The 9876-nt window shown below is 34.3% G+C and overlaps 1 protein-coding gene across 1 annotated transcript; it reads left to right on the top strand.

Annotated features, from left to right (window-relative positions):
• Positions 1-1245: 1245 nt before the first annotated feature.
• Positions 1246-3874, top strand: LOC104644667 (B3 domain-containing protein Os12g0592300-like). The gene is made up of 3 exons (XM_069291415.1): positions 1246-1531; positions 2177-2717; positions 3181-3874. Exons 1-3 carry the CDS (start codon positions 1475-1477, stop codon positions 3345-3347), a joined length of 765 nt encoding a protein of 254 aa, XP_069147516.1. The 5' UTR covers positions 1246-1474; the 3' UTR covers positions 3348-3874.
• Positions 3875-9876: the final 6002 nt, after the last annotated feature.

The raw sequence follows: 9876 nt of genomic DNA, 5'->3' as shown, positions 1-9876 counted from the left end.
TCTTCTATTTGCTCCAAGTTTGGATGATTTTTGGAGAATGAGGGTTCTAGGTAAGTGTGACTAAGTTATTAGGATCAGACTCAATAAAATGGCATAGTTTAGGCATTAAACCATGTAGTTTAAGGGCCCGATGCATAAAAAAAACACCTAAATAACCCTAACTTAAAGCAGACCAAGGCCATTCACAGAGGTGCCTATGGACCTTAGTTGGACTACTAACCATCGTCCATGGTTGTGGTTCGTGGTATGCCCAACAATGCTTTACCAAAACGAGCATAACCTTTTAATCCGATATGGGATTTTAGCAAACTCGATGAAGTTGGAAAGAGGATTCAATTATATTTAATTTGATAGGTCATGGGCCACATAATTTATTTTTTTCTTAAATATATGACCATTTGAAGTTGACCCAACAACAATTTTCCTCTAATTGGTTGTTGACCCTTACCTACGGTATGTAGGTCCAACCACAGACTGTACTCGTCGACCGTAGATGGGATCAGAGACCATAAAACTATAGAACCCAACGACAAAACCATCCTACGGTATATAAATCAATCAAAGAATCGTGGTTAATGGGCGTAGGTGTGATATTTAGATTCTGAAACTCCCCCAAGTATGGACTGAACCACGGGACCCCATCTACAGTCTGTGGTTCTACCTACGGTTCATGGGTGGTTTCCATTAGTTCTGATACCAGATTCTAGAAAGCTGCATATTTAATTTTCTCAAGTCCGAGGTGTTACATAAAACCTATATTTTTTCCTTCTTTTTGAATTTGGTTTGTTACAAGGACATAGAGAGGTGTCACATCACCTTATATACATCGAAATATATATTATGAATAAGTTTTTTTCAAATTGGTATGTTGTGGCTTTAATGGGTGTTGGGTCAAGCAAACCTCGAATCCATATTTTAATGGTTCTGGTGAGTCTGGTATGTCGAATTTAGTTGGGTACTATATCTGATTTATGTGCTTGGGATTCCAAACAAATCCTGAGGTTCCAATTGGTGAATGTTCTGTGCCTTTTGTTATTGCATATATATCTCGTGACTGATGTTCTCTTCCTCGTGATCAGGTTGTTTCCTTCGAGGTCGTATCTCATTGTTTCATGTGATTCATATCACATGGTTGGAATGTCCCTGGTAAAAATTTATATTTCACCACATTATAAAATGGGTGCTTTAATTTCCTTTTTGCAATCGTGAAGAGCAATGCCTAGGCATAATTATGTTTTTCCAAAATTAGGGTTTCTTTTCCATTTTCCATTTTTGAACCCTGAGAGCTCGGTGTGGGCGATCTGACGGAGGTTTTTTGAGATTAAGCATTCAGGTAAGTGATTTTGACCCTAGTCCTTCATTACCCCATTATTGTTATTATTCCATAAATTCTTGTTTTTGATTTTAAAGAAATAGAAAATTTCTCTTGAATTTGAATTTCAAGGGTTTGAACTTTTAAAGTTGATTTCAACAGATGTCTCATCCAAAGTTCATTCAAATCATTTGTTCCTTGGATGAATTATATCGTCTCGTAAGTACATCCTACATCTTCTGTCTTTAATTTTGTTTTTCAATCTTTAATTCACTCACGGATTACCAATTCTATTTTTGTGCAATTATTTCTCCTTGTTAACTATTGATTTAGATCCAACAATCACAATATACTTTTAAGAAATTATATATGGGTATTAAACGAGAATTTCTCAAAATCTTGTCTGAAGACAAAAGAAGATTCACTCAACCAAAAAAATATTTCTTCCACACCTAATGGTAGACATTTAGAGGCTTGGAGCATCAACATATACCATGATTTCAACATTAGATAAACCAAATATATGAATGTGTTGATAGGAGGAGCATTTACCTGTAGAATTTATTGGTCGAGGTACTTACAAGTTGACTATATAATTAGGTTTGATGTCATGTAAGAATTGAATAATCAGCCTTATTCATTAGAAGAAGGTAAATAATCAGATAATAAATCCACAAGACCTACAACTCATTCTCTTAGTTAATGTGGGACAATTTAATATAGGTTGAAAAAATATATTGTATACACATGCATGTATACCATTTTGTAGGTTTGTTCCAAGATGTAAAAAATATAATTATGTAGATCTACTTCTGTCTCATCCTATGTCGTATGATACTGAATTCAAATATATTTTGCATACAGAGGATTCCACCAGTATTCGCAGAGAGCCACTGCAAGGACATGTTAAATCATGTGTTTCTTCAGGCTCCCCATGGAAAAGCATGGGAGGTCGAAGTGGAACATTCTCAAGGACAAATTTGGTTGGCGAAAGGGTGGAAGGAATTTAGTAACTTATACGCAATAAGCGTCAAGCAACTTTTGATGTTTACATACAATGCTCGTGATCTTTTAGATGTCACCATATTTGGTATGGATACAGTTGAAATTAAATATCCGATACAAGATATTGAATCATATGATTCTATGGATATTTTTGATCATTCTACTGAAAATCTGAGCCATGGCCCCTTAGTTGCGAAGATAATACAAAAAAGACAAGAAGGGGAAGAAAAGGATGATATTCGACTGAACCTTCAGACTGATGCAAATGTAATTGAGGGAGAAGAGGAATATATTCCAGTTAACCTTCAGATTAATGCTAATATAATTGAGGAAGAAGAGGAAGATATTCCGGTTAACCTTCAAACTAGTGCTAACGAACTTGCGGAAGAAGAGTCTCAAGGTAAGTAATATCCTTAACTGGTTATTAGTTATTAGGTGAATGCATTTAGTAGTAACACATTGCATTTAGATATCTATTTCAAGAAATAAGGTAAGGTTGCGAGGATCACGAGCAACAACCCAAAATTGGTACTGGTAAGACCAAAAGCTTATTAGACTTTTTAAAATAATTAAGAGACTGTTTTTAGTGTAGATAGAGACTTTTATATCAACATAAGATCTTTAATCTTTCCTAAAAACAAGTAGAAATTCCATGTTTCGGTTTATGTCATAAAAATTTCAATAGACACATATAGTTTTAAAATGAAATGAAGCTTACTATTGAAAGCAGTGATTACAAATATGTCATAAGATTAATGTATTTTGCCATAAAACTTTTAAAACTTGTGATCATAGATACACCGTAACATTTCGATAGGAACCATATCATTGTAGTTGTTATACTTATATCAAGCCTGTTGCAGATCAGGAGGTCGAAGAAGATAATCATAGAAGTGAAGAAGTTGGTCAAAAGAATAACAATCGGCATAGCGTGGTGAACTTAGCTGATGACACTCCATATTTTGAAATTGTTATTAAAAAGACACACACTACCTATTTGGTAAGGTTTAATAATTTGTACATTTGCTAGATTTTTCATTCCTTGACAATCAAATCATTTTCCTAAAAATCTAATGATCATGTTTGTTTGATAAATATGTTTATTAGACTATCCCAATAAGATTCGCCAATAGGACAAACATAGTCAACATGAAGAATATGAGGTTGGTTAATGGAGAAGGAATAAGATGGGGAGTGGAAATAGAGTACACTAAGTGTAGGGCTATCATAAAAAAAGGATGGACAGAAGATGGGGAGTGTAAATAGAGTACACTGGTGTGACTTGTCGCTTCAAATTGATTCAGGGCCGCATTGCTAATGTTTTGCAGGTTCAGAAGATCCTAACACCCCATTCCTTATGAAATTATTAGCCACAATTTCTTTGGATTGTATTCTGGCCATTATAGTTCGGCTATGGGAGATGCTAGGCAAATATTATAATTATTTTCTTTAAAACACAGAGAAACGATCAGTATATGTATTCAGTAGTATTATGCTTCAATTGTCTTCTTATAACTGCTAAGTATATGTATTCAACAAAGTATATGTAACCATTTTATTCAGTAAACATAGTGGAATGTAATTCTTACTTGTTCTTGTCTTATATATATATATATATATATATATATATATATATATATATATATATATATATATATATATATATATATATATATATATATACACACACACATACACACACACACACACACACTACCATTATTATCTTAAAATCACTAACTCCCTAACTTGAATGTTAAATTACTATAATCCCCCAAACATAAAACACTCAATTTAGTATGTCTTCTATATATTTTTAAATTGAGTGTCTTAAGTTGGGGGTATTATAAGCTAATTCATGCTTTTAAGGTAGTATTTCTACTATATTATATTAAAAGTTGGCACATTTTCACATTGATGGTTATGACTTCGTCGAAGAGTTCTGACTTTTCCGATGATTTGTGACCATTATGAATGGTTGTGATTTTCTGAAGGGTTATGACTAATGAGATAAGGCCTAATAAATATTTTTTATACTATCTTCTATTTGCTATAAATAGAGATGATTTTCCACATTTTCGAACAATGAATTTTCTAAGTGTTTATTCTTCATAAAATAAGGAATATTTTGAGAAATATTCCAGTGACAAAAATTTTGAGGGTCAATTAGTGATAGAAAAAAAAAGAACAAAGAAAAGATAGAGTAGAGCAGAGATAGTATGTGAAAAAGAAATTTTTTGAGTGACTTATTATGTTGTCTGCACTACATACAAAATTATCATTAGCGGCAATTATTTTTTAATTACTGTTAAATATGTATTTTTAGCGGCAACTAGCACTGTTTGTATATGTTCCTAAAGCCTTTAACAGCATTGGTTTTAATGGTACTTATATAATGCTGATAAAGACTTTAGCTTTCTTTATTAATTTCAATATTTAATGCCGCTAAATTTTATTTTTGTTTTAGTGTTGTAGCAGTCTTTTTATAAAACAAATACATTGCAGAAAAACATGAGCTAAAAATTAGAAACTACAACACTAAGATTGTCTCCTAAAAAATTGACAAAAACCCACAGTTAAACTTCTTCCTAAAGACTAGGACAAAAAATAGAACAGACATAACGATAGATATTTTATTCCTAACGTAACTTATTAAAACTAACACCCTCCCTTAAACTGAAAGCTTTTGAGCTTCAGTTTAACTTCATGATCTTCTTGAGCTCGTCCATAGTATCGTTACACATCAACCTCCTCGTATTTTAGGTTTAGTAAAAATTCATGTCAATTGATCTACACCAACTTTATTGTTCCTTCATTATTGAGATCTCACAAGAAATAGTACTTCACTTCAATGTCTTTCTTCTTCCATGTAATAGGGGGACCTTTTGATAGCTTAATGGAAGAGTTATTGTCACAAAAAATTCTAGTTGTTTTTTCTTGTTTGAATTGTAGTTCTTCAAGAATCCTCTTCGACCAAACAGTTTGACAAGCACAAGTTGTAGCACTGATAAAGTGACAACTTTTAGCTTCCCGGAACACCATGAAACAACCCTTGTGCCTAGTACATAAACATAGCCTGAAGGATTCTTTCAATCGTCTCGATCTCATCTGTAGTCGCTGTCAGAAAAACCAATCAAATCAGATTTTTCACCCTTCTTATAGAACAAACCAAAATCCTTAGTTCCTTGTAAGTAGTGAAGGATCCTATTGGCAACTAGCAAGTGAATTTCTGTCGGACACTCCATATACCTGCTTATAAGACTTACAACATACATGTTGTCAGAGCCTGGTAGCAGTAAGCTACAGTAAACTACCTAAAATTTGCCTGTAGAGCGTTTTGTCTACCATATCTCGGCTTCCAACTTTTTTTAGCTTCAAACCAAACTCAACCGGAGTATCAATGGGATTGCAATTCTTCATATTTAATCAATCCAAAATTTCCCACATATTTATTTTGGGTAACAAGTATGCTATCAACATATTGCACTATTTTTAAACCACAAAAAAATGCATCTTACCAAGATCAGACTTCTTCAATTCATCCATCATAGATCTCTTCAAATTAGAAAACATTACATTATCATTCCCAGTAAATATAAGATCATCAAAATATAAATACACTATGATCAATTTTGCAGATTCTCCAATTTTAACAAAGAGAGAGTGTTCATATGGAAATTTCTGGAAACAAAATTTTAGAAAGTAAGACTCAATGTGACTATACCAAGCTAGTGGAGATTGCATTAGTCCGTGAAGACACTTTTAACTTGTATACCTTATGTTCATCTCCAATTTTTATCTAATCGGAAGGTTGCTCCATAAATAACTCCTCCAAGTATCAATTTAGGAAAGCTGATTTGACACCCAATTTAAATATAGGCTACAAATTTTGTGTCGTCGGCACAATTATCATTTTTGATGGTGTCATGCCTTGCACTGGAGAAAAGACTTCTAGGTAGTCTACACCATGTTCCTGTTTTTATCCGTTAGCCACCAATCGCGCCTTATACTTGTCTATTTGACCATTTTCTTTGAGTTTCATCTTATAAACAAACTTAACACCTATGGTTTTGTACCCCTTCTAAGATCTGATAACTTTCAGGTGCTATATTTTTTATAGCATAGCTTTCCCCCATTTTTCCTCTTTAACAGCATTCTCAAAGGTTGTAGGATTGTGATCTGCAAACAATCCAAAGTTGGAAACATATTCATTAACATGAAATCTTGTTACCTTATACTCCATCATCCAAGCATGCATTCTGTGAGCAAGACGAAGAGGGTGATCAGGTGCGTCAATTTCTTCCAAACTGGTGGTGAAATTTCATCAATTCCTTCAGTGGCAATTTAAGAAATTTCGTGCGTTGTAATTTCTTCTTTGACATCATTATTAATTTAATTTGAAGTAGATTGATGTATATTCCAATCCCAAGTGTTCTCCTCATCAAAAACTACATCTCTGCTACTCACAACCTTCTTTGTCAATGGATTGAATAGCTTGTATGCCTTGGATGCCTGGCTAACACCAAGAAAAACACATTTCTCACCTCTATCATCTAGTTTCTTTCTTTTTGCTTCTGGAACATGTGCATATGCTTTGGACCCAAAAAATTTGAATCGTTTTACTGTCGGATTGCTTTAGCTCCAAGCTTCCTCGGGTGTTACATCTCGAAGACCAAAAATGGGACTTATGTTCAAGATGTGAATGTTCCAATTCACTTCTTTTGGCCAAAATTCCTTAATAACTCTTTGCCGAGCCAGTAAGCTACGAACCATGTTGAGAATGGTTCTATTCTTCCTCTCTGCCACACCATTTTGTTGCGGTGTATATGTTATTGCAAGTATTTTTTAATGCATAAGTCTCAAAAAATTTATCAATTTCCTTGGAGCAGTATTTTCCTCCCCGATCTGTCTGAAGGTCCTTAATGGTCCTGCCAATCTCATTCTCCATACGTGCTTTGAAGCTTTTAAATACATTAAAAGCCTCTGGATTTCTTGCAGAATGTACACCTAAGTCTTTCTTGAATAATCATCAATAAATGTAATAAAATACCTTTTTCCCCCATTAGAGATTGGTGTTAATGGTCCATAAATATCCAAGTGTACCTTCCTTAATACCTCATTCACTCTCCATAACTTATTTGTAGGAAACTGAGAACGATGTTGTTTTCCAATGACACATTTTTCAAAAACTTGAGATGAAACAACAATTTCAGGAATCCATGTCACTGTACTCTTCATTTGAAGTATCTTCAAGCCACCAAACTGCAAGTGACCATATCAAAAATGCCACAACCATGAAGGGTTTTTCATTTCCGCCACATAGAAGGATTGGACATTTTCAATCTTCAAAGGAAACACTCAATTTCAAATAAGCAATAACTCCTATGGAGGGATCATTAATTTCACATGTATCATCACTTAACGCGATGACGTACCCTTTTTCCAATAAATTGATTTTCAATGCAGGAACATAAAACATAAAACACATTAGATATCATTTCAACACACCCATATTTGCTCTAAAATTGATATTACCCTTTCCTATCACATTCATTGTTGATAGATCACCAAAACTAATTGTCGACCAAAAGTTTTCATTTAGATTAGTAAAAGAAGACTTACTTCCAGTCATATGGTTACTACAACCGGTATCCACATACCAAATAACTTGATTCTCGAGCTTGTTTTTTCGCATGAACTGCCATCAAAAAAGTTTGTCCTTCCTTATTCTCAGTAAAATTTGACTTTTATTCCTTCTCACTAGGCAGCCTTGTATGATTACCAAATTTATGGCAACGATAACATTCTAACAAGTTAAGACACTAAAAAGGGGGAAATCTCGAGTTCTTTAGAGAATCTAGGCTTGGTTCGAGGTAGGTAATGGTTGTATCTTGTTTGAATTTTGTATGCATGGTATCTACTGCTTTACAGTATCACTTGTGCAATACATGTTGGGAACACATAAGGGATAAATGTGATATGACATCATGTTAATAATCTCATGCGATGAACATATTTTTTTCTTGTGGTTTCAGGTGTTGTTGTTCATTGAGATTGTGATTGTGCATGTTGTTTATGATTGATGATTGGCTTAGGTACTATGTTATTTCGGGATTACTAATGGTTGTATCAGATACCATATGCTTGGTATAAACACTAACATTGATCGGCTTGGGTACCACGTTGATACACTGATAATTTGTGTGTAGGTCCTATGAGAGAATCGAGAATGTGTATTTATGATTCCATAAGAGGAACGGGTATGTGTAATTGCGATAAAATGGGACATCTTCTGGGTATTGGTTGATTTAGGATATTATGACTGTAGTATATGCATTTGTTATTGTTGCTTTGTGTGTTGACCTGCCTTTACTATGTTGTAGTTGGTTGCTTACATTCACAGTTTGAAATTGTCCATTCGATCGTACCATTACACTATGATTGTGCTTTCATAATAGACTTTCTCTTTCCTTATTGTAACGACGTGTTTCCGTCATTATGGAAAAGTCAATTGGGAAGGAATTTGGGCCTGAAAATTTTTGAGTAGAACCTTGGGAATTTCGAACCTAGGCCATACTTGAATGAATTTTAAGTCAAGTGCGGTCTAGGGAAATCTGGTAATGGATGGGGGATTTATTATGAGTTTGATTATGTGAGTGGATAGATAAGACTTTTATGAGCCTATACGGATTTACGGAATCAAATTTAGGCAAGTAGAACTACCGAAAGTGATCTTGGCATGAAATGGTAGTTTTAGCATGTCCATGTTTAAAGGTGTATTGTCAAATGGGAGATTGGAACTCAAATTATGAGTTTATGTCTCTGTGCAAGCCGTTGGGGTGGGATTAATCCTGCTAGGGAGGGGCCACTGTTGCAGGATGGGGTCCGTCGTGGCAAGCCAGTAGCGAATTAAACAGGGAAAAGCCCCACAATTGTTATTTTCTACAAAACTTCATTCTTAAGAGCTAAGGGAAGACCCAAGGCAGTTTCTTACCAGATTTCCATGGCTTCTCGAGATAAAGGTAATCTAATTACTCCCTTATTTGCATTTCAATTCTAAGAACGTAGAATCCTTGTTAATTATCGTTGCGGGCTGGCCTGAAGTTGATGGTGGGGAAAAGTTGTAGTTGAGCATTAGGATCATGGGCTTGGCCTTGGGTTAATATTTTATTATAATTTGGGCAAATTAGGTCTTCTTTTTTTATCCTTGCATTAATTACTTGTTTTAGACTAAGAACAAGCTAAAGACTCCAAAAAGGGAAGGTACAAGTCACTTAGGAGTATTCAGACTTGGTTTCGAGGTAGGTGATGGTTCAATTTCCTGTTGTGGGATATATGAATGTTAAATGCTTCATTGTATGCATACATGTATGTGACTAGGGAAACACAAACCAATTCTAATGAAATAATTATGTGTGAACAATTACATTCCATGAACCGGTTACTAGAATGTGCGACTATGTGCACTGTTCATTATGGTGTGATTATGGTTGTGCTGACTGGATCAGGTGTCACATTCTGACACATATATTGGACTGGGTGTCACGTTTTTTATATAT

The sequence above is a fragment of the Solanum lycopersicum genome, chromosome 11 (genome assembly GCF_036512215.1).
Source record: "Solanum lycopersicum chromosome 11, SLM_r2.1".
Classification (NCBI taxonomy): domain Eukaryota; kingdom Viridiplantae; phylum Streptophyta; class Magnoliopsida; order Solanales; family Solanaceae; genus Solanum; species Solanum lycopersicum.
Note: the sequence above shows the minus strand (reverse complement) of the source record. Positions and strands in the feature narration are given on the sequence as shown.

Coding starts and splice junctions, on each gene's coding strand:
- LOC104644667 (XM_069291415.1), top strand. CDS start 1,475: ATGTCTCATCCAAAGTTCATTCAAATCATTTGTTCCTTGGATGAATTA. Junction 1,532..2,176: donor TGGATGAATTATATCGTCTC/GTAAGTACATCC, acceptor TTTTGCATACAG/AGGATTCCACCAGTATTCGC. Junction 2,718..3,180: donor TGCGGAAGAAGAGTCTCAAG/GTAAGTAATATC, acceptor AGCCTGTTGCAG/ATCAGGAGGTCGAAGAAGAT.